At 43.0% G+C, this 25,858-nt stretch overlaps 1 protein-coding gene across 6 annotated transcripts in view; it reads right to left on the minus strand.

Annotated features, from left to right (window-relative positions):
• The window catches only part of washc4 (WASH complex subunit 4), a 134,384-nt gene that overhangs the window by 102,432 nt on the left and 6,094 nt on the right, over window positions 1-25,858 (minus strand). Inside the window, exons 2-3 of one of the 6 annotated variants that reach the window (XM_059987839.1) lie at window positions 23,392-23,481; window positions 3,334-20,355 (exon numbers count right to left, since the gene is read on the minus strand). The exons of 1 other annotated variant lie outside the window; for it this stretch is intronic. In XM_059987839.1, the coding sequence (XP_059843822.1) occupies window positions 4,132-8,298 (4,167 nt within the window). In that variant the 5' untranslated portion in view covers window positions 8,299-20,355; window positions 23,392-23,481 and the 3' untranslated portion in view covers window positions 3,334-4,131. Of the gene's footprint in view, window positions 1-3,333; window positions 23,482-25,858 lie in introns of those variants that run through there. 4 more of the 6 variants (XM_059987840.1, XM_059987838.1, XM_059987843.1 and 1 more) reach the window with 4 other exon arrangements.

Genomic DNA, 25,858 nt, shown 5'->3' on the forward strand with positions numbered 1-25,858 from the left:
TACATTCTACTTGGTCTTGTTCTAAAATTCAACCTTTTTGGACAAATTTAAGAGTTTTACTGGAACAAATTATTGGAACACATATTTTTATTAGGTGATATTGAAGGGATAAAACCGAAACCCAAATTGAATAAATATCAAACACGAGGAAATCTGCAGATGCCAGAAAAATATCAGAAAGAATTCATAAAAATTGCATTGGTAGCAGCCAAAAAGGCTATTGCAATTACTTGTAAATCGGATTCATACTTAAGTATAGATCGTTGGAAGAACGAAATTTCCAGCTGTATTCCACTTGACAAAATTACTTCTAATTTAAGAGATAAATATGAAACATTTCTGAAAATTTGGCGCCCTTATTTACAAAAGACAGGATTAAATATATAGGCACTCCGAAGATAAAATAATTGGTTATTTGGGGAAATAAATAAATATATATACTAAAGTTATTATGAACTCCATGGAGCACGTGGGGATCTTCCGATATCCAGGCATTCTTTCTTTCTTCTTCTCTTTCTTTTTCTTTCCTTCTATAGGGATATGCTAGGGGGGAGTGGGGGAAGGGTTGATATTTTTTTCTTTCTTCTTTCTGTAATCATTTGTAAACCCAATAAATATTTTTTTTTAAAAAACACAAAAAAAAATTTAAAGAGCAGGCCGAGGGGTAATTCGGTAAAAAAAAAATCATGTAAAAAAATACCTAACCTGTAAATAACTGAAAAAATGTGTATTAGAGATATCATATTTATCCATTAACTGTGAAAAAGACATTAAACAGTCTTGTAAATACAAATCTAAAAGTTTTTATTCCCTTTTCCATGTTAAAAAAGCCTTATCCAAAGTTGATGGTTTAAAAAAATTAGAATAAATATTACTAGAAAGTAGAAAATCATTTAATTCAAAAAACCTATGAAATTGAAACCAAATTTTTAAAGTATGTTTAACAATAGGGTTGAGAGCTTGTCTACCTATTCTGGACAGTGAAAACGGAAGGGGAGCTCCTAATAAAGAAGCTAACAAAAACCCCATTACTGAATTTTCCTACAACTGTAACCATGAAGGGCGATCTTGGTCATCTACATCATAAATCTAAAAAGTAATAACGAATATTAATTGCCCAATAATAAAATCTAAAGTTTGTTAAAGCCAGTCCTCCATCTTTTTTTGATTTTTGCGATAAAAGTTTATTCACTCTAGAGCTTTTATTACTCTACACAGAAGACAAAATCAGAGAATCTTTTTTTGGTAATTTATTTTTTATTGAAGTTCATCATCAAACAAGCATTTCCACAAGATGTATTTCAGACATTGTACATATATATCATATAATCATATTTTCACAAACCTCCACAAAGTATTCATCTGAGATATACACTCATAGAAAAGAGTGGAAAGAAAAAACAAGCAAAAGGAAAGAACCATGTACAAGTAGGGAGAGATTTTTTTTAAACAACAGATTCACTGATTTGTGAGAATAAAATTAGGCCTATGAGGCATTATGTAGTTAAACCATTTTTCCCAGTATGAATCAAATTGTTCCAAGTTGGATAAAATTCCCTGACATTTGATTGGATTTAATAGCTCATTGACATTAAAAGAAATGAATTTTACCTTGTCCTTAGCCATCTGTAGTTATCTGTCAATGTACCATTGAAATTAGAATAAAACTTAATCGATCTACTCCCTGAATGAATAAGAACCAAGGAACGCAAATAAAAACAAAAATGTCAACGAAAATGTGATTCCAAGGCTGAGGTCTCCAGTAGATGACACTGCGTTGAGCTAAAGAAAATGTCTAGCTGTGGGGGGATAACCCCTTCCTACTTGTGAGTTGAGGGCCCCCAATGCAGTATTCATAAAAGTCAGTGAACAAATCCATTACACAGAAAAGATTTCCCTGTGTACTCCCTATATATAGATACACACACACACACACACTCATTTTGGTGGGGAGAAAGGAGTGAGAGAATAAAGAATAACAACTAAGTAATACAAAATACACATTATAATAAGTATTTCTCGAGATAGGTATATCACCCTGTACTTTTGCTTCCGTTTAGCTTCTCAACATTTTTAAAGTTAGCCAAACCTTATGGCTCTTCTGAAGGGGGTGAGGACTGTCTTTGGGAAACTCCCAGTCTCTTCCTGATATGTTTCTCTCGGCCTCCTCTCATCTCCTGCCTTCTCGATTCTCGCACTATTTCCCAAGTGGAGCGGCATAATTCTCCAGTCAGTCTTTCCCTCATTTAGGTGACGCTAACGAGCAACCCTATGGCCTTCAAGTCTGTAGTCGCCTCTTCCACCATCTGGTACAACTGCGTCCCGTTATCATAAAACACTCAAAGTTTAGCAGGGTACGGAGTTTGAAATCTAATCTTGCTTTGCTTTAGTATTCGCTTTACTTCAGAGTATTCTTTGTGTTTCTGCAGGACTGCGGGGGGTAATCTTGGTCGAAATACATTAACTTATCATCGTAAAACACTCTTTTCTTACCCCAGGCCCTTTGTAGAATCTGCATCTTGGTGCTGTACCGCAGGAATTTAATTATTATTGAGCATGGCTTTCTATCCTGGGTAGGTTTCGGAACGAGCGTGCAGTGGGCTCTCTCTACTTCCAGCTCCATAACTGAGGGAAGATCCAGCACGTCCCGCAGTAACTTTTTAAACAAACTCCGTCGCACGTTGTAGATTCTGATATTTTTCCGCCATGATCTTCCCTCCAGGTCAAGCAGTTTACCTTCTTGGTGATGTATTATTTTTATTGTCTTGCTCAGTATCCGTTCCATGTTTTGAACGCGATCTTCCACCTTCTCAATTCGAGTCTCTGCCACCGCTATTTTTTGATTAACGCTGGCGAGCTCTGCCTTAATATCACGGAGCTGCTGCTTTATATCTTTCTGGACCTCCATTATTTCTTTCAGGATTTCGAAGGTATTCGCCACTTTGCCTGAATGAGCCCCAGCATCCGCCTCGCTAGCACGCAGTCAGGTCGGAGAGCCACTCGCTGCACTCCTCTTGGACACAGGCTCCGCAGTGTCGCTTTTTTAATTTCCATTTCTTCCCCCCATTCTTGCCCCTCTTTTCAGTTCAAATATTTTTTGAAAAATATTATATTTGATGGGATAACAGGGCTTAAAACATGTTTTTCTGGAGGAGCTTATGACTTAAGCTGCCATTCTTGACGTGACATCACCAGAACCCCCAGAGAATCTATTTTTATCAAAAAATGTTTTTGGAACAAAAGAGGGAACTGCTTGAAATATATACTAAAATTTCAGTAGAATAACCATTTTTATAGTATTTATTCGACCTATCAATGACATCGACATAGGTGACCATTTAGAAAGCGCCTGTTGAGTATATTCAACTGAAGGGGAGAAATTATACCTATATAGGTCTTTAAAATTTTTAGTAATTTTGATATCAAGGTAAGTAAAATGGTTTTTGGCAATATTAAAAAGGTACTTGATCGTAATAATCAGAATAATTATTAATAGGAAATAATTCACTTCTATGTAACCCTTACCCAACAGGCTGGTATATGTCTAGGGGAAAAAGGGATCCAGCCACTCTCCAACCCACCTCCCGTACACGCAGATGCTGTGAGAATCGAGTTTACGCCTCGAGCCCGCCAACAGTATCAAATCCACAACAAATACCGTTATGAAATACACTTTAAAGAGTTTACTAAAATTAAAAAGAGTAGTAAGCAATACAATATATATACACAAGGAAAAAAACAAAAGGCGCCACTTATCAAAGTTCAGTCTGTTTAGTGCACTCGTCGGAGCTCAATCAACGAACCAATCGACCCATCCGGCCGTCACACCTGGGACCACCCCGGTGGTCTTACGAGCAGTCCAGCACACGTCCACCTTCTTCAGTGTCTTCCTCGGCCTCTCCCAAAAAACCCGCGAAAACCCCTCCCCCAAGTTCCCAGCATCACAAGACACAATGACATTCCCCATTGATTAACAAATGAATACAATTACCATATCAGCCATTCTAAAGTGAAACAACGGCTAGAGAAACACTTATCCGACAAAGAAACATTCCTACTTGTAACAAACCAAAGAGGCCATTTTGAGTAACATACCCAGGACATTGTACATTCTCTCCCCACCAGCAAATGTCATGCCCTCATGGCATTACTAGAGGTCCCCAAAGCTTCTTGCAACACACAAAACCCAACCCAGGTGCAGAAGGCAATGACATAACTACCCAGAGCAGTAGAAATCACACTCGGTTCTCCCGGTACCACATATGTCAACCACTCCGGGGGGCACCTAATCCTCTGAGATCTCCATACCCCTTCTGCCCCACTGGGCTCCCTCGTCACCTGCGAACCCACTGTCTCGGACACCCCAGGTCTACCTGACAGACCCGCACCCCCTTCCTCACAGGGGTCCTCCCTCACCCGAGATCTCTCCGGCTCACGCTCAGATTCCACCCTCTCTCCCACCAATGTAGGCTGCCTCTCCATCTGACCCTCAAGACCTTCCCTCCTCTCACCCAATTCAGTATGGGAAGGGCCAGGAGCCTCCTCTCCTGGTACTGGAGCACCAGCGAATGGGAACAGGACCCACTCATCTGAGTCGTCCTCCTCTGAATCGGTAGCCATTCCCGAGTGAGGGACCCGTCCCCGCTCTTCAGCAGCGGGCTCTTCCCGTTCTCCGCTCCCTCGCAGAGTCCTTGTACTGGGCGTAACCTCCCACTCGGGCTCCTTATCCACCTGCACCGCTTGACCCAGTGGCAGCAGGTGATTCCTATGGAGTACCTTGATAGGCCCTTTTCCATCCTCGGGTTTCACCCGGTAAACTGGCAGGTTCGGCATCTGGCTCTCTATTACATAGGGGCTGGCCGCCCATCGATCTGCCAACTTGTGCTTACCAGGGAGTCCCAAATTCCGTAAAAGGACCCGGTCCCCCGGTAATAATTGTACAAACTTCACCTTTCGATCATACCGCATCTTATTCCGCTGATTTTGTTTGGTAGCCGCCGCCTCGGCCAACTCGTACGCCCGCTGTAACTCCCTCTTCATGTCGGACACGTACTTTAGATGGGACTTCCCGGGAAATTCACCCACTCCACCTCCAAAACACACGTCAATGGGCAACCTCGCTTCCCGCCCAAACATCAGATAATAGGGTGAATACCCTGTAGCCTCATTGCGAGTACAATTGTAACAGTGAACCAATTGTCCAATATGACGACTCCACCTGCTTTTCTGCCCAACCTCCAGCGTCCCGAGCATATCCAACAGGGTCCTGTTGAATCTCTCTGGCTGAGGATCTCCCTGTGGGTGGTAAGGGGTAGTCCTGGATTTCTCAACCCCAAGCATAGTCAGTAATTCCTGGATAAGGCGGCTCTCAAAGTCCCGCCCCTGATCACTATGGATTCGCCTGGGAAGGCCGTAATGCACAAAGTACTTCTCCCATAGCACCTTCGCCACTGTCGTCGCCTTCTGATCCTTGGTGGGAAATGCCTGAGCATAGCGAGTGTAATGATCGGTGATGACTAATACATTCGCGGTGTTGCTGGTGTCAGGCTCAATCGACAGGAAATCCATACATACCAGGTCCAGAGGTCCCGCACTCTGCAAGTGCGACAGTGGAGCCGCCAACACTGGCAGGGTCTTCCTCTGGATGCAACGACGGCATCCCCTACAGTATTCTTCGACGTCCCCCCTCATCCGGGGCCAGTAGAACCGGTCTTTGAGTAATCCATATGTCTTTTCCACCCCCAAATGTCCAGAATCATCATGTAAGGCCTGGAGTACAGTCTGGCGATACTCCTCCGGCAGGACCAGTTGCCAACAGTGGGGTTGGTCCGGAGGCATCGTTACCCGGTACAAGATTTTGTTCTTTAACTTCAACCGAGACCACTCCTTCAACAACAGAGGCACGTATGGGTGTTTCGCCTTCTCAGCCAACGCCCCATCCCCCTTCTCGACCGCTCTCCACACTGTGCCAATGCCCGGGTCATTTTGCTGAGCAGTTGCCACTTCCCCCGGACTCAGTTCCGGCAACTGTTTAGTCCCCAGAGCGATCAGGTCACAGTAAACTAGGGGTATGGCGTCGTCAAAAACCCCCAAATGGTCCACGGCTCGTTCCAGCCTCCCTCTTCCCTCGGCTTTCACGGTGATAACAAACTGACACATCGCCTTCACTCCAGGGGCAGGGACACTCTCCCAATCCTCGTCCCTCTCCTCCTCCCCCGGCTCCCGACGAGACAATGCATCCGCATCGATATTCTTGCTTCCGGGGCGGTACCTCAGGCTGAAATCATATACCGACAATGCCGCCAGCCACCGATGTCCTGTGGCATCCAGCTTCGCCGAAGTCAAAATATAAGTGAGAGGATTGTTATCCGTTCTCACCTCAAACTTGGCTCCGTAAAGGTAATCGCCCAGCTTGTCCACCACCGCCCACTTCAGCGCCAGGAACTCCAACTTGTGAGTGGGATAGTTTCTCTCCGATGGCGACAAGCTTCGGCTGACAAAGGCTACCGGCCTCAATGCTTTGCCATGCTCCTGGTACAGAACAGCCCCGAGACCCTCTCGGCTGGCATCCGTGTGCAGCACATATGGCTTCTGGGGATCGGCAAAAGCCAACACCGGGGCCTGGGTCAGTGCCCTTTTCAAAGATCGGAACGCCTCTTCACATTGATCATCCCATCTCGAGCCAAAAGGTTCCGCCGGGTTCCAGTATCCTCCAGCATCCTGCCTCTGGTTCCCCGTCCTCTTCTTCCCCACCGGGGGATAGCCACACAACAGCTGAGTTAACGGGTGACACACTTTGGCGTATCCTTTCACAAATCGCCGGTAATACCCACAGAACCCCAAAAATGAGCGCAGAGCACCCACTTTCTGGGGTCTCGGCCAGGTGGTCACAGCCTCTATCTTGGTTGGATCAGTAGCCACTCCCTCTCGCGAAATGATATGGCCAATGTAGTTAACCGACGACTTGCAGAACTGGCATTTGTCCAGGGAAAGCTTCAACCCTTCTTCATTAAGCCTGCCCAACACCTTCAACAGTCTCTCCTCATGTTCCTCCAAAGTCGATCCAAACACTATCAAATCGTCCAGGTACACCAGCACCTCCAACAGATTCATATCCCCCACAGTTCTCTCCATGAGCCTCTGGAAGGTGGCTGGGGCTCCGGATATGCCTTGGGGCATTCGTTCGAACTGAAAGAACCCCAGCGGGCAGATAAAAGCGGTCTTCTCTTTATCGGCCGCACTCATCGGGATCTGGTAATACCCACTTCTTAAATCCAGCACACTGAACCACTTTGCACCGCTCAGGCAGGCCAACGCATCCTCGACTCTTGGGACAGTATATTGATCAGGGACAGTTCGCCGATTCAACGTCCTGTAGTCAACACACATGCGCACTCGCCCATTCTTCTTCCGTGCCACCACTATTGGGGACGCATAAGGACTTCGAGACTCAGCTATGATTCCGGCCTCCTTCAACTTGCACAAGTGCTGTCGCACGTCCTCAACATCTGCCGGAGCCAGCCGCCGGGATCTCTCTCGGAACGGGGTGTCCTCCGTCACCCGGATGGTGTGGCGAGTGCTTTTGGAGCAGCCAACATCAAACTCGCCCCGAGAAAAAACAGCTTCCATCTTCAGCATCTTCTCCACTAGCCTGCGTTTCCACTCCGGCGACACTGGGGAATCCCCGAAGTTAAAGGCTTCAGCGGTCAGCTCCCTTCGATGCTCCGATCCCTCCCCGTTAGGGGTCCGCACTGGTGCGCTGGACATTACCGTCACCGGGAACAGATGTGCCAGCGGCATTCCCCTCTTAAAGGTGATTTCTCTTGCCGTGGTGTTCCTGACACTTATAGCTATACGCCTCGCATGTACCACCCCTGGTCTCTGCACTTCGGGCCTCACCAGCGCCCCCGCCGGAAATCGTGTCTCCCCTTCAAGATCGTCTGGGGCGTCTACTAACAGGGCTTCTCCCGTCGGCACTCCTGGGAATCTGGGGGTCCCCATCACTAGGGCTACCTCCCCGGGTCGGATCACCTTGGGCCTCGCCTGCGTACACCACACCGTCCCTCGTTTACACTCCGGGTCCAGCCCTTGGGAGGCAACCCCTTCTGCGAACACTGCTCGAAACACTGGATGCACCGAGAGGGTCTCCAGAAAGTCTTCCCCCCCTTTCTCCTTACAAGCTCCCAGGAGCCGTCGCACAACTGGGGAGTTAGTCCCCACCAGAAGGGCAGCACCACCGGTTTCCACCGGGTCAGGACACACCAACACCAACGTCTCAATAGCTTCCGACACTCCCATGTCGCCCTCCGAGAACTCCAATCTCACCGATAGGTACCCATCGTACGGGTAGTCACCCTCGCTCACACCCCAAATCTGCAGGGCGTCAAATGGTGTTACGGGCAAATGCTTTAGATGTTGATTGTAGAAAGACCGGTACAATAAGGTCACCTGCGATCCCGTATCAAGAACGGCTTTTGCGTAAATTCCCTCTATCCGTAGACCCACACTGGCACGGGGTCCTACCAGCCCATCCGGAACAGAGGCGTGGGCACCCGGTGGTCTTCCGGCTGATCTCTGGGAACGTGTTCTTCCAGAGGCTCCAGTCCGTTCCCTCACTGAGCCTCTCCTAAGTTTCCCGACACCTCTCCCTTTTTAGTCATAGGGGGGCTTGTCCTCTGCGGGACTCCTTGTCTCTCACAATCCCACCTAAAGTGACCCTCCTCTCCACAGCTATAGCACACCCTCAGCCTTCCACAGTCCCGCCTGAAATGCCCCTCTTTCCCACAGTTAAAGCACACACTGCCGGCCGCCCCTCCTCTCCCAGGACGGCTCCTGCTCCCAATCCACTGCACTGATCGCCCCTGAGAGTAGGTACCTCCCCTGTCCCTCCCCTCCAAAGGGGGTTCCCTACTCCCCGGGGGATTGTCATTCCTCCACTTCCTGTATCGCTGAGGATTGCTCCCGTAGGCCCGTGCCCCTTTTCCGCCCCAACGCTCTCTCTTCCTCTCGCACCTCTCTAATCAGTTGCCCGAAGGATGGAGGGGGACCTTTCCTATAAGCTTGCCGGATAGTCCACGCCACCTTGTCCTCCTCCAGAGAGCCACTGAATAGCTGACTCATCCTCACGCTAGCCACGTCAATCGCCTTCACTACCCCTCGGCGCCGCAGCCCCGAGAGCATCCCCTCCATCCTAAATATGTACTCGGAGAGCTTTTCCCCTCTCCATTGTTCCAGGCGTTGAAACCCTGCTAAAAGCAGCCAGGGTTCCCCTGACAACCCAAACGCTCCCTCCAAAACTTCTAGGCAGTCCTCCACTGAGGCCCCAGGCTTCTCAGCTTTCAACTCCCGGACGGTTTAGGCTGCTAAACCCCTCAAACTTCCCACCAATCGCTGCCTCTTCTCCTCCTCTGAGCCTGGCCACTCCTCTAACATCAAAGACGTATGCTCGATCCAGGTCTCATAGTCCACCTCCCCATCCGGAGTAGGCTTGGCTCCGGAGAACACCCCCAGCTTCAGCCGTGGCCTCTCGGCCACCCCCACCAGGGAGTTAAGTGCGGCTGCCAGCTCCGAGACTTCCACCCTACCTGGGGAGCGGGGCTTAGTCACGACTCCCTCCTCCCACCTCCCTTTACTAGTGCCGGGCACCTCTCTGGGGTCCACCTCTAGCTCTAACTCCTCCTCCGATGTCTCCTCAGCCTCATCCTTGTAGGAGTGGAGCCCCCACGGGCCCGCCTCCCCCGGTACACTGACCGTCGCCGGCAGTTCCACCGTCCTGACTTCAGCACTCGTACGAACCAACACCCAGCTAGACTCCACCTCTTTACCACACCGTCTAGCTACCAATTCTACCTGCCCAATACCCTTCACCGAACTTAAACCCCGCACTATCGCGTCTCCCGAAACTCGAAAATCCACTCCGCTCACTACGCATGCGTACTGTACCGGTACACCTTCAAACTGGCACCAACAAACAAACTTGTCTCTGTCCATCTCCGCTCTGCTGCCTGCGACTCCACAGCCCCTGACAATCCAATCCCGGACGAGCCCCCACAAATGTAACCCTTACCGAACAGGCTGGTATATGTCTAGGGGAAAAAGGGATCCAGCCACTCTCCAACCCACCTCCCGTACACGCAGGTGCTGTGAGAATCGAGTTTACGCCTCGAGCCCGCCAATAGTATCAAATCCACAACAAATACCGTTATGAAATACACTTTAAAGAGTTTACTAAAATTAAAAAGAGTAGTAAGCAATACAATATATATACACAAGGAAAAAAACAAAAGGCGCCACTTATCAAAGTTCAGTCTGTTTAGTGCACTCGTTGGAGCTCAATCAACGAACCAATCGACCCATCCGGCCGTCGCACTTGGGACCACCCCGGTGGTCTTACGAGCAGTCCAGCACACGTCCACCTTCTTCAGTGTCTTCCTCGGCCTCTCCCAAAAAACCCGCGAAAACCCCTCCCCCAAGTTCCCAGCATCACAAGACACAATGACATTCCCCATTGATTAACAAATGAATACAATTACCATATCAGCCATTCTAAAGTGAAACAACGGCTAGAGAAACACTTATCCGACAAAGAAACATTCCTACTTGTAACAAACCAAAGAGGCCATTTTGAGTAACATACCCAGGACATTGTACATCTATGTAAATTAAGTTTATATCCAGAAAAAAATACTAAATTCCATAAATATAGATAACATAAAAGGAATAGATTTCCTAGGATTTGAAATGTAAACTAATAAATCATCCGCGTATAACAAAACATAATGTAATTTATTCCCTCTCCTAATACCCTGCACAGAATTAGAATCCCGAAGAGCAATAGCAAGTGGTTCTAAAGCCAAATTAAATAATAAAGGACTGAGGGGACAACCCTGACGGGTATCTCTATATAATCTAAAATAAGGAGACGTTTGATTATTAGTTATAACCGCAGCTACCGGGGCATGGTAAATCAATTTAATCCAGGAAATAAATCCTGGACCAAAATTAAACCTCTTCAAAACCCGAAATAGATAAGGCCACTCCACCCTATCAAAAGCTTTCTCTGCATCCTGTTACGTACCCCGTAACTGGGTTAATAGATCAGCAGAAATGGAATGATACATTGGAGTCTGGTGGTACTGTAACTAAAGGTGTTTATTAGTAAACTAAGTAATACAGTATCAAAAATGGAAATATACATATAAAACAGGTTAGCAATGATAAATACAGAAGTGTAGGAATAAGAATCAAAAACCAAGCTCTATCAAAGTCTAGGGGTAAATGAATTGCCATAAGAGAATATAGAGTTCAGTTCAGTTTGTGTTGAGGTAGTTGTTGTGTTGCAATGTTGGAGAGAGAGAGCAAGAGCAAGCAAGAGATGAGCAGCTGCAGCAGGCAAACTTTCCGTCGTCTTATTGTTCCGTTGTACCGTTGGGGTCACCAATTATGACCCTTCCATACCAGGCTAGACCATTCTTCAGTGATGGACTCGTCACCCAGGCAAGGGCGGACACACACACACACAAGTCCCCACTGGTCTGCCTTTATCCACCGTACTCCGGACCAATTCTCCTGAACTGATCCTCCAGGCCCCCACCTTTCTGTGGGTGGACACACACACAAGGGCGGACACACACACACACAAGTCCCCACCGGTCTGCCTTTATCCACCATACTTCAGACCGATCCTCCAGGCCCCCACTTTCCTGTGGGTGCACAACACTCTTTCAGAGTCCACTGGTGTGTCTGAGGGTGTCTCCCCAGACCCGTCTTTTATCCCCACTGACAGGGTATCAGCCATCCATCAATTCAATATGTCCATGTCCATCAAACTAGGCCACTCCCTGCTGTCTCAGCAAGAATGTTAACGAGCGAAGTGTACTTGTAGCAAAAGATTGTTTACATTTCCATCAGTGAAGAAGCCGTAATACTAAATCATTGCACTCTCTCTCTCTCATCTGTGGCAGATGCCTCTACCTCTGTTCTTCATCTCTCTCTCTCTCATTAGCAGCATAGTTCCCGGGGGGGGGGGGGGGGGGTCAGCCCTGGACCCCATTTCTATCTGGTTTGTTCAGCCCACATAACAATCCAAAGATACAATACAGTCAGATTCTTTGGTTGAAGGGGAATAAATGATATTTAACAATCTTCGAATATTAAAATGTGAGTACCTATTTTTTTTTATAAATCCTGTTTGATCGTTTGAGATAACATTAGGCAAGATATTCTCAAGCCTATTTGCTAGAATCTTGGAGAGGATTTTAAAATCTACATTCAGTAAAGAAATAGGTCTATAGGATACACATTCCAGTGGGTCTTTTCATTTTTTTGGAATCAATGAAACTTGTGCCTCATAAAAAGTTTTAGGAGGTTCCCAGTGAATGTAGAATCAGTAAACGTTTGATGAAGATGTGGTATAAGCATTTCATGAAAAGTATTGCAAAATTCTACCGTATAACCATCAGGTCCCGGAGCTTTACCTAATTGCATAGAGGATATAGCCTTGGCTATCTCCTCTTGTTTAATAGGTGCATCTAACATATCAGCATCTTGAAACGAAATTTGAGGTATGCTTAACCTTTGCAAAAATCTATTCATAATAATAATGCTATCAGAGAATTCAGATTTATAAAGATTAGAATAAAAGTCCATAAATATCTTATTAATTTCATAAGGATCTAAAGTTTCTGTTCTATCTGGTCAGTGAATTTTTAAAATCTGTCTTCTGACCATCCCAGCCTTTAAATGACCCGCTAAAAGTTTAGCAGATTTTTCCCCATGTATAGAAAACAAACTTTTAGATTTAAAAATTGGCTGTTCAATGGGAAAGGTCAGAAGCAAATCATACTGTGATTGAAGTTCGACCCTTTCTTTATATAGGTCTTCAGTAGGTTTAACTGAATACGCTTTATCTATCTGTTTAGTTTTATTAATAAGCACTGACAATCCCACTTTAGTTTTCTTTCTCAAGGCTGCTGAATATAAGATTATCTGTCCCCTAAGAAAAAATTTTAACGTGTCCCATATAACCAGATTTGACATTCCTTCAGTAGTATTAAATTCAAAAAATATAGAAATTTGCTCAATAAAATTAACAAAAGCTGGATCCTGTAACAATACTGGGTTCAGTCTCCTCTGTGAGATTTTCAAAAATCTATCCGAAAGCTTAAGGGTTAACTTTAAAGGCGTGTGATCTGAGAGCGCAATGATGTCATACGCACATTCAACAACGGAGTTTAACAGATGTGTATCTAAAAAAAAGTAATCAGAAAAGTCTTAAAAAAATCAGAATTATCTACATTAGGTGCGTATGCACACACCAGAGCTACCTTTTGCTCGCATAATAAACCAGTAACAATTAAATATCTTGCAATCGAATCAGTAGTAGTATTCAAGTGTACAAAAGGAATTTTGGGACTAAGAAACAAAGAAACGCCTCTTATTTTACTATCCAACAGCGATTGAAACAGAGGCCCTTTCCAGAAGCCGAAAAACCTGTCCTTGTCCTGTTTTCGTATATGATTTTCTTGTGCAAAAATAATATCTGCATTAAGTGTTTTAAATTTCTTAAAAATCTTTTTACGCATAGTAGGGTGATTGACACCGTTCCAATTCCAAGATTGAAATTGATACTGATTTTATTAACATCAATGTTTAAAAATTGAATTTAATATTATATAAAAGAAATGTTACGCAAGTACAGATTGAACCGAAAGGCACGGGTACAACCAGGAGTGACGCATTTACGAAAGAGAAATCCATCAAAAGAACTACCCAATCAAGAAAAGAACCTACTCTAATAGACCCGACCTCCCTCCCGCTACCCAAAAGAATAAAGAAATCAATAGGTTGATCCCATGCTAACTAATAACCCTTAACCTTGTTCTCCATCTTGCAGCTCCATATATTAAAATAAAGCAAAAATCCCACGGAAAATAGCCATAATAAAAGGCACAAGGAGAATTCAACTACTATAATGTTATGTGTAACATTAATAAAAACATAATCAACAATGGCCATCTCAGAATCAGCTAAAGTAGCTTAAACACATTAAAAAAAAGGAATAAATCCGAGCAAATAATATTACAAACAATATTTTCTCTCGATAAAGAAAAGTGCGTGTGTGTGTAAAAAAGACCTAAAACTGTAAGTATTGAAACAAATAAAAGAAATAAAAAGATTAATACACAACAGGTCCTACACGCACCATTAAAGTACAATACTATAAAGGTTCCCTACAAAACAGTTATACATGTACTAATTATTAATAAGATAAAAAAATTAAACAGCCATGTCCTACACCAAAGAATGAAAAGGTATAGAATGTACTTAACTCAGAAGATCCATAAACAACTCATACAGCAAATACTTCAAAATTGCTTATTAAGCAATCAGAATAACTTTAATATTTTATTCAGTAGGCTTAACTGTTCATCTGAAATTATTAACCTGCTCAGTTGAGGAAAAAACACCAGAGACACGAAATTACCTCTGAAGTGGTTTTAATTCAGAGAGGAGTTCGCAGCCGCATCCACTTCGGGCGTAAGGTAACCAACTCCCAATTTGTCAGTTCACAGAGGTCATACTTACACCCAAAAACGGGGCACTACATTCGCAAATATGGTTACCAATTCAAATTCATCGATTGATTGGCTGTTGCATAGCTAAGCAAGCAAAATACTCGGAATAAGTATAGACACAAGCGAAGTACTTGGAATAAGTATGGATGCAAGCAAAACACTTGAAATAGGTAAAGAGCTCAGATACTTTGCCAGACACACCATCTTGCAGTGGCAAGGTTCCCCTTTCCTTGTGGTTGCCATGTCCATTTGGTACTCTATTTAAGTTACATGTTTCCCTGTCCTTCTACACTTCCCCAATGACATGCTCTATCTCCAGTCCTGTACGCATACTTTGCTACACTTACCCCTTGTCCCCCCCTTCTACACCTACCCCTTACCCTCTCCACATTCTTATTCCCTCCTGTGATCATTTCAATGATCACTCATCAATATCATGAAAATCCTCTGGTGCAGGTTCGAGGAGTTTGGTGGCCTCGACGGTTGCCCGTACTACCATCAGTGGCTCAGCCGGCAGCAGGTCCCCTAACGAGGCCATCATGCCATTCAGAATACATTTGATAATGGCAATAAAGACAAAAATCCCTATAATGGCTGTCAGCACGTAGATAGCCCCGTTGATCAACCAGTCCTTCCCCTATCCCCCCATCCTGCCCAACCTGTTCCTTCCTTAATGGATCCTAACTGTTGATCTATTTTGTTCATGTACCATGTTATGTTGGCAGTAGTATTGTCTAGCCCCATTATGCATTTGTCCTTTACGATGGCACAGAGCACACCCTCCCTGGAGAGGTTTTGCATGGAGAAGAGCCGCAGTTGGTTAAGGTTGTCAGTTATGAGTCTTAATGCTCTCCTGGTGGCGTTCCCAAGGCTCATGAGACCACAGGCTGCCATAGTGGCTCCTGATGCTCCCAAAGAGAAAAAGCCAGCTGCCCTGTATCCGGCCACCTGACCTGCAGTGAGGGTAGTCAGGACTTGGTAATCCGCACAAAATTCTTGGGAGACCTCTCTCTTGTACCTCCCAGATGGGCGGGACAGGGGACCCCAAGTCCCAGGGCAAGGGACCGAGGTAGGGAGGAAGGTGCCATAGGCCACCGAGGAAGGGTAAGGGTACTCCAGGAAGTTGGTAGCAATGCCGTTATAGAAGAAAAAATACCCTGGGAGGGTATACATGGTCTCAGTGCAACCTTTATCCTTTAGGTTTTTGTCGTCGCTCCACTGCCCCACACCGGCAGATGGGTACACTCATTTGGTACCCCTGCAATAGTCAGTAGTGGGAATACATGATCATTGATCAGGAGGTGGGTGCGGTTCCCCTCCCCACAAAGGAGTTGCACCCCCTGGGTCAGGGGCTGGCACTTTGTCTCATGGCAAGAGCAAGCTATCCCTAAGGGGTCCTTGGTGGGGTGACACTCCCTTTTCCCACAGGGCTTGGAGAGGCAGGTGACTTTACTCGAGACATACACGTCTGAACATCTTCACCCTGTTCCAAAGTAGCAGTTCTCATATACTCCGTCACTCTTCGGGGGTTTGGGATTCCCCTCCCACCAGAGATCTTCTTTCATCCACGGGAGGAGTCAAACGGCTCTTATATGATCTGACCACTTAATGATGGACAGGGGAACTAGGCAGTCGGTGAATCGGAAGGGTTGATCGGCACGATCCCAGTGCGGGAAAATGGTAAAGAGCGAGGAGACACTGGCAGGGTGGGATAGCAAACGATGGTCGTAGTTCCATACAGTCATTTGTGCACGTTTTGGAAACAGTTCTCACTTATAAACCCCCGAGGGGGTCTTCCAAGGGTGGGACCTTTGGGGAAACTCCAATCCCTTTTCCGCCTTGAACTGTCCCTCTCTGATCTCTTTAGGGGGTGTGGTTCCTCGTCCAGAGTGTCCCGCAAACACTTCCCCTTGTGTAACAGGCCCCTTAATCGCCCCTCTGCCTGATTTCTCTTGCAAGTAAAGACGAACCTGCAATTCTGGTCCCAACAGGGAAGGGCCCATAGTTCCTTTCACCTAGGACCAGTTGACGGTCCAGGTGTGTAAGTCTCCCAATATAATAATTAACCCTGGTTACATTCCATTTCCCCAATTGGCCTTCACCATCATCACAGACCAGGACATCCTGGCTACAAAGATGGTATACTCTACTGTTCTTCCCCGAGTGGCACTCATAGACCTGTCCCTCGACCTTTACCCTATACCCCACTATCCCTAAAAGAACATAGATAATCAACAGCATCCTACCTTCCATTACCAGAGTACAATTTCAAGGATATGGCACCACAAGGAAAAAAGGAATTTAAACACACAACAGTTCAATCAAGTCCGTTTATCAGTCCCTTCATTTATCTGTGGTTTCTAGCGGGTCTGGGGTCCAGCGCTTGCAGTCGCTCAGATGAATCCAACGTTCTTGTCCTTTCACTTTTACAGCAGAGGGGGTCTGCAGGAGGACCTAGTACAGTCCTTTCCACCGGGGTCCCAGCTTGGGTTGATCCCAGTTCCTTATTAGTACCCAATCTTCTGGTTCTGCTCCCTGCCACTCGCCTTCTCTGTCAGGGACAGGTCTTGAGGCTTCCTTCACCTGAGTGTGTAGAGACTTCATTTATTTGTAGTTTCTAGCGGGTCCGGGGTCCAGCGCTTGCAGTTGCTCAGATGAATCCAACGTTCTTGTCCGTGGAGGCCGTAGGATGGTCAGCCGGAGCCGAAGGGGTCAGAACGGGGAGTCAGAGAGGGAGAGAGAGACCGAGAAAAATCTCTCGGATGGCCCTTCCGTCTCAACCTGCTCGTACCTGCCCGCCGATCTCTTACACAGGACCCTGAACTGCCAACCGTTTGGCTCCTGGCTGGCTCGCCAAATTGTTCATCTGAAATTATTAACCTGCTCAGTTGAGGAAAAAACACCTGAGACACAAAATGATCTCTGAAGTGGTTTTATTCAGAGAGGAGTTCGCAGTCACACGCACTTCCGGCGTAAGATAGCCAACTCCCAATTTGTCGGTTGGTTTTTAATATACTTTCATCCCTCCTGAGGAGAGTAGATTCTCAGTGACTGAGATTTTTCAGGAAAAATCATCAGCTTTGCTGGAAAGCAAAGAGAGGGATTTAAATCTAATTTATACATTTCACTTATAACTTCTCTATATTTCTTTCGGCAAAGATTTCGGGAGGATAGTCTTCGACTATACGAATCTGTGTTGAATTAAAGAATAATTTTTGCTTCTTTCTGGCTTCTCGAAGAATATCTTCTTTAGTCGTATAACAATGCAAAGAAAGTACAACTGCTCGAGGACGTGATTCAGATGAATGCTGAGAAAAATGGAATTCTGTGAGCTCTGTCAATTAAGGGGCTAGCTTTAAGGGTCTCATTGAAAAGTGAGTACAACATATCTGAAAAGCTTCAGTATTTTCAAGCAGTCCCAGAATAAGCAGATTCCGCCCACACCCTCTACTATCTAAATCAACCGTTCTTTTCTTCGTTTTAGATAGTTCCGAGGTAATTTCATTGATTTTCTTTTCCATCAAGGATATCTTCATTCCTTGATCTTTAATAGTTTGTTTGAATAGATCATGCTCATTCTCAATTCGGGTTGTAGTCTGCTGAAGTGTTTGAAGTTGAGAGTCCAAGTTTTTCCAAAGAGTCTTGAATCATAGCAATAGCTTTTTCAAGCTTCCTGTTTGAACTGGCCAGCTTATCCATTTTAATATTAAGCTATCCGAATTCCGATTTCATGTCTTGTATTGAAGAAAATATTCCTGCTAGTATAACAGATTCCTCTGTTTCCTCTCTTTGTTCCGTTTGCTCAATTTCAGGAAAAGTCTTGCCGCTTCTCAGTTCAATACCAGAACGACTTCTTTTTCGACCATTGTAATTAAGTTGTAAATCCTTCAGTAGAAGTAATAAATAATCAAAACTAAAAGGGATCTGTTAGTGGGATAAAAAATATGTTAAAAGAGAGAGCCACTAGGAATGCGACTTACTCCATATGCTACAAAATGGAGTATCAGTTCTTTTAGTGCCTGACATTGTTTACTTGTGTTGTGGTTTGTGTTTGTTTGATGTGAAGAATTCTATATTCTGATTTTTTTGATAAGTAATCTACCAAAAAAATCTAAGAAAAAAAATTTTAATTCAAAAAATAGAACACGGTAATAATTCATTTCTATAAAGTTGTTTACATAACTTTATTTTATTTAAATTATATTTCTTCAATTTACCTTGTTAAATTTATCAAATAATTATTTCAGTAGTTTCAGATAACGTTTCAGGAGAAGAGTTAAATTCTTTGAAAAACAAAGCTTTTACAAAATTTGAGGTAGAATGGCTTTTGCAATGCGTAGATACTGAACTACTGTCTTCACATCAAAACCAAAAAAAAGGCAACCTTTTTACATATCAAAAGACTGGTGATATCATCCGCACTGGTTGTTAAGTAAAAGTTGGGGGTGGGGGGGGGGGAAAAGGGGAGTTCTGTAGTGCAAAAAATTGGAAGAATGGAAGTTAAATTTCTTAAAATGACATTTTAACCAGAGAATTCATATAGTTGCAGTTATCCAATTAAGCAACCACAAGTGCAGAATTTTGTGCATATTAACCAGAAATGTAAAAGAGAATGAAACAGGAGTAGAACAATATGCACAAAAGTAGACTAACTCTGATATGGTCAAGTGGTGATTAATAACATTATCTTAGCAATTAAATTAAAGCTTCTACGCAAGAAATTTGTGCAAATGGCCAAATATGTAAAGTTGGCACAGCAAGAACTATGTGTTTGAATTTGTTAAGTACATCAGCTTAGTGCATCAGAAACAGATAACAGAACTGCAGAAATCTGCTTTCCATACACTAATTGCTGAAAAAATTATAAACATTTCTGCACAGAAAATGTTAATTTTGTATTTTAAGTTTTGACTGGAAAATGAAACTTTCTATAAAACTCTGTTAGTGGGTATTTTGAAAGTAACTGCATGTAGCAGAATCACTAGTACCATAGAACCATAGAAAATTACAGCACAATTCAGGCCCTTCAGCCCTCCATGTTGTACTAACCCATATAATCCTTAAAAACAGTACTAAATTCACACTATCCCATAACCCTCTATTTTTCTTTCATCCATGTGCTTGTCTGAGGCTTTTTTTTTAATTTATTTTTTTCCTATTGAAGTTCATCATCAAGCAAACATTTCCATAAGATGTATTTCAGACATTGTACATATATATCATATAATCATATATATCACAAATCTCCACAAAGCATTTATCTGAGGTATACACTTACAGAAAAGACTGGAAAGAAAAATCAAGCAAAAGGAGAGAACTATGTACAAGTAAGGAGTGATTTTTTTTTTAAACAACAGATTCATTGATTTGTGAGAATAAAATCAGGCCTATGAGGCATTATGTAGTTAAACCATTTTTCCCCAATATGAATCAAATTGTGCCAGCTTATGGTTAACAGACACTGTTAACTTCTCCATTTTGTAAATGTCCATTGTAATTTCCATCCATGTATTTACAGTTGGGCTCTCCTGTGATAACCATTTCCTAGTAAGAGTCTTTACCACCCACCAACAGTACATTCATTAAATATTTATCTCTTTTCAACCATTCTTGAGGTATATATCCAAAATATATGGTCTTACTTTATAAGGGTATTTCACATTTAAAGATGTCTTGTAGGGCATTGTGTATCCTCCTCCAGTAGTTTTTGATAATGATTTGCATTTTGAATTCCACAATTTCTCCAGCAAACAGGGTGGTTACCATCGTAATGGGATTTCTGAGAGGGTGTAATAAAATATCTTAACAATTTTTCCATCCAAACTCCCTCCATTTTGGTGAACTGGTACACTATCATTGATATCTCCATATTGTTGTCCATTCTTCCTCAGATATAATTATTCCTCCTTCCTTCGCCCATTTTGTTTTAATGTATGAAGTCGAATGTGTTTTAAGATTTGTCAAACCCTTATACATGCTTGAAATGATTCTACTACCATTATCTGAGTTATATGCTTTTCTAAAGAGCTCTATCAAGCATGTATTTGCCTTGGTTACATTTTTAAACATCTTATTAACATATTGTCGCATCTGTAAATACCGATAAAAATCTTGTTTTTCTAATAAGTGTTTCCCTTTAAGTATTTCAAAACTGAACAGTGTTCCTTCTTTCATTATGTTGCAAAGAGCTGTTATTCCTTTAGCTGTTCAGCCCTTAAATCTAGCATACAATTTATTTGATGTAAAATCCGAGTCATATGCAAACCATTTAAGAATTGCAATATCTCCCTCTAGATTATATTCTTTTACAGTAGTTTTGCATATTTTAAGAGTCAATTTCACCCATGGGTTATCAATAGTATTTATGTACCTTCGCAGGTTGTTATCAGCCAAAATTGCTTGTATGGGGATGGGAAGTACCCGCTCCTCAATGTTTTTCCATTGAGCATCATATGATGGGTTGCACCAACATATCACAGCTCTCAACTGTGCTACAAAATAATAATCTCTAAGAGAAGGCAAGCCCCATCCTCCCTTTTCCTTTGCTAATTGCAAAGTTTTGAGACAAACTCTAGGCCTTTTACCCTGCCAAATATACCTTGATAGCATCTTGTTCCATTCATTGAATTGATTTTGATTAATCTCTATTGGCAGGGTCTGAAAGAGATAACAGTCTGGGCAGTATATTCATTTTAATAGACTCAATCCTTGAACTGAGACTGCAAAAAGGAATCAGGTTCCATCTTGCCATACCATCCTTAATTTTTTTTATATAAAGGCTGATAGTTACATTCTGATAATTTTGCCAAATCTTTTGGCATAACATGCCCAAATATTTGAAAGACTCTGTGTGCCATTCCCAGGGGTGTCGACTTTCAATTTCTCTTGGTGGGCTATAGTAATATGAAAGTAATTGGGTTTTATCTATGTTGATCTTGTATCCTGATAATTGACCAGATTGTTCAAAGGATTGCATCAATTTAGGTAAAGAGTATGTTGGTTGCCCTAGATTGATCTAAATGACATCACAATAACAAGCCAATTTATGCTCTGTCCCTTTAATTGTAATTCCCCTGATATCTTCATTTTGTCTGATGTATTGAGCTAATGGTTCCAGATATAACACCACGAGTAGTGGTGACCATGCACAACCCTGTCTCGTGACCCTTTCTAGGGTAAGGCTATTTGATAAATATCCATTGATTTTAATCCTAGCAGTAGGATTGTCATATAGTGTCTGTACAGTTTTAATAATTGTGTCTTGGAAACCAAATCTATGTAAAACTCTGTAAAGAGAATTCCAATTAACCGAATCAAATGCTTTTTCAGCATCCACGCTTATCACTATTGCTTTGATTTTATTTTTTTGTATATGATCCATAATGTGAAGTGTCCTTCGTATATTGTCTTGTGTCTGGCGTTGTCATATAAAACCTGTCTGATTGTTACATATCAGTATGCAAAGAAACTCCTCTAATCGTTTGGCCATGATGGAGGTAAATAACCTATAATCTACATTAAGAACGTATATTTGTCTAAATGACCCGCATTCCATTTTATCCTTGCCTTCTTTCGGTATAGCTGAGATTATCACTTCCTTCCAACTGGGTGGCATTTGTGCCTTTTGTGGAGCCCAGTTCAGTGTGGGGAGTAAAACAGGAATTAACTCATTTTAAATTCTTTGTACCACTCTGCCGTATCTGATCCTGGTGACTTGCTTAATTTAAGCCTATTAATTGCAGCTTTTAATTCAACTTCAGTTATGTCAGCAGTCCTCATTCTATTTTGCTCTTCACTTAAAGTGGGTAACTCTAGAGAATGCAAGAAGGTGTCAATTTGGGTTATGCTTCCCCCAGAACTTTGAAATATAGCGTTTTGTAAAACACTTCAAAAGCTTCTTGAATTTCACTTAGCTTATTTTTTATCATTTTCGTTCTTAGGTCCCTAATTCTATGAACTGTATTCTCTGCTATCTTTTTAAGTTTCCACACCAATATTTTCATAGATTTTGATCCACTTTCATAATGTCTGTTTCAGAAACATTAAATTTTTCCTGATTTCTTGTGTAGCCAAATTATTTATTTCATTCCTATTTCTTTTAACTTCCCCTAATGTATCCTGTGCCAAATTCAATTTGTGTTTTTTCTCTAGTTCCTTCAGCCTATTTTGTAATTCCTCTGTTTTATTCATTTTTTTTCTTATAGGTAATCGCTACAATTTTCCCTCTTTAGACAGCCTTCACAGTATCCCATAAAATGGAAGGTGAAACCTCTCCATTATCATTAAATTCCAAGTAGAGACCAATTTCTTCTTTAATTTGTTCCTTAAAGTACGGATCATTGAGTAGACTTGAATTTAGTTTCCAAATAGTATTCTTTGGTTGTAGGTCAAAATCAAAAGATAAATATGTAGGTGCATGGTCACTTACATCTGTTGTCCCAATTCTACAGGTGTTTATTTTGTCTTTCTCTTTTCCAAATGTTATGAAATAGTCTATTGTTGTATATATAGAATGTGGAGCAGAATAATGAGTGTAATCCCCTCTGTCAGGGAAAAGGTCCGTCCATATATCAATTAAACCAACATCCTCAAAAAAGTGGATTTACTTATGTAAAGATTTTGTTTCATAGGTTTTTCTATTGGAAGAGTCCAAGTTTGGTTGCAATTGTAAATTTAAGTCTCCCCCACATATCAGGAGACCTTCTGTTTCCGTTATCATAATATCAGTAATTTTCTGAAAGAAACCAATATCACTTCCCAGGGGTGCATATATATTCAATAGAGTAACCGAATTACCGTCTATATTCCCTCTTACCAGAATATATGGGCCTCATTATCTCCCATTCGAATACTTTTTCAAAATTTAGCCTACTTGAGATAAGACTAGCAACTCCTCTCCTATGTCCTGATTTATATGAAGAGAAAAACAGATTAGTGAAGCCCATTCTCTTTAGTTTTTTATGCTCATTATCACTTAAATGAGTTTCCTGTAAATATACTACATGGGCTTGTTCTTTTTTCATTTTGGATAAAATTCTCTTACATTGATTAGATTTAATAGCCCATTTACATGAAAAGAAATGAATTTACCTTGTCCTTAGCCATCTGTATTTATCTGTCAATGTATCATTGAAATTAGAATAAAACTTAATGGATCTACCCCGTGAAAAAATAAGAACCAAGAAACTCAAATAATAACAAAAATGGCAACGAGTGTGTGATTCCAAGGCTGAGGTCTCTAGTAAATGACACTGCGTTGAGCTAGAGGAAATGTCTAGCTGTGGGGGATAACCCCTCCTTTTTGTGAGTTGAGGGCCCCCATTGCAATATTCATAAAAGTCAGTGAACAAATCCATTACACAGAAAAGATTTCCCTGTGTACCCCTCATATATATCACACATACACATATATATTCTCATTTTGGTGGGGAAAGAGGAGTAAGTGAGTGAATAAAGAATAACAACTAAGTAATACAAAATACACATTATAATAAGTATTTCTCAAGAAAGGTATATCACCGTGTACTTCTGCTTCCGTTTAGCTTCTCAACATTTTTAAAGTTAGCCAAACCTTATGGCTCTTCTGAAGGGGGTGAGGACTGTCTCTGGGAAACTCCAGGTCTCTTCCTGATATGTTTCTCTCGGCCTCCTCCCATCTCCTGCCTTCTCATTTCTCACACTATTTCCCAAGCCGAGCAGGACAATTCCTCAGCCAGGCTTTCACTCGTTTTGGTCATGCTGACAGGCAACCCTCAGGCCTTCATGTCTGTAGTCGCCTCTTCCACTGTCTGGTACAACCTCGTCCCGTTGTCATAAAACACTCGAGGTTTAGCAGGGTATAGTTTGAAATCTAATCTTGTTTTGCTTTTGTACTCGCTTTACTTCAGAGTATTCTTTGCGTTTCTGGAGGACCACGGGGGGAGGGGGGGAACCTTGGTCGAAATATATTAATTTATCCTCTAAAAACACTCTTCTTACCACAGGCCCTTTGCAGAATCTCCGCCTTGGTGCTGTACCGAAGGAATTTAATTATTATTGAGCATAGCTTTCTATCCTGGGTAGGTTTTGGGACTAACGCGCGGTGGGCTCTTTCGACTTCCAGCTTCATAACCGGGGGAAGATCCAGCGTGTCCCGTAGTAACTTTCCGACAAACTCCATCAAGGACGTGCCCTCCACTCCTTCAGGAACGTTGTAGATTCTGATATTTTTCTGTTGTGATCTTCCCTCCAGGTAAAGCAGTTTACCTTCTTGGTGATGTATTATTTTTATTGTCTTGCTCAGTATCCGTTCCACATTTTGGACGTGATCTTCCACCTTCTCAATTCGAGTCTCTGCCACCGCTATTTTTTGATTAACGCTGGCGAGCTCTGCCTTACTATCACGGAGTTGCTGCTTTATATCTTTCTGGACCTCCATTACTTCTTTCAGGATTTCAAAGACATTTGCCGCTTTGACTGAACGAAGCCCAGCAGCTGCCTCGCTAGCAAGCGGTCGGGTTGGAGAACCGCTCGCTGCACTCCTCTCGGATGCAGGCTCCGCAGTGTCGCTTTTTTAAATTTCCATTTCTTCCCCCCATTCTTGCCCCTCTTCCCAGTTCAAATATTTTTCGAAAAATATTATATTTAACGGGTTAACGGGGCTTAATATGCGTTTTTCCGGAGGAGCTAGTGACTTAAGCTGCCATTCCCGATGATGACGTCACCAGAAACCATCCAAGAGGCTCTTAAATACCCCTAATATCTTAGCCTCCAACACCATCCCTGGCAAGTCATTCTAGGCACTCTCAACCCTCTGTGTAAAAATACTTACCCCTGATGTCTCCCCTAAACTTCCTTCCCTTAATTTTGTACATATGCCCTCTGGTGTTTGCTATTGGTGCCCTGGGAAACAGGTACTGACTATCCACCCTATCTATGCCTCTCATAATCTTGTAGACCTTGACAGAGGTCCCCTCTCATTCTTCTACGCTCCAAAGCGAAAAGTCCCAGCTCTGCTAACCTTGCTTCATATGATTTGTTCTCCAATCCAGGCAACATCCTGGTAAATTTCCTCTGCACCCTCTCCATAGCTTCCACATCCTTCCTATAATGACGTGACCAGAATTGAACACAATTCTCTAAGTGTGGTCTCACCAGAGATTTGTAGAGTTGCAACATGACCTCTCTACTCTTGAACTCAATCCCCCTGTTAATGAAGCCTAGCATCCCACAGGCCTTCTTAACCACCCTATCAACCTGGGCAGCGACCTTAAGGGATGTATGGATTTGAACCCCAAGGTCCT

The sequence above is a fragment of the Hypanus sabinus genome, chromosome 13 (assembly GCF_030144855.1).
Source record: "Hypanus sabinus isolate sHypSab1 chromosome 13, sHypSab1.hap1, whole genome shotgun sequence".
In the NCBI taxonomy this organism is placed as follows: Eukaryota; Metazoa; Chordata; class Chondrichthyes; order Myliobatiformes; family Dasyatidae; genus Hypanus; species Hypanus sabinus.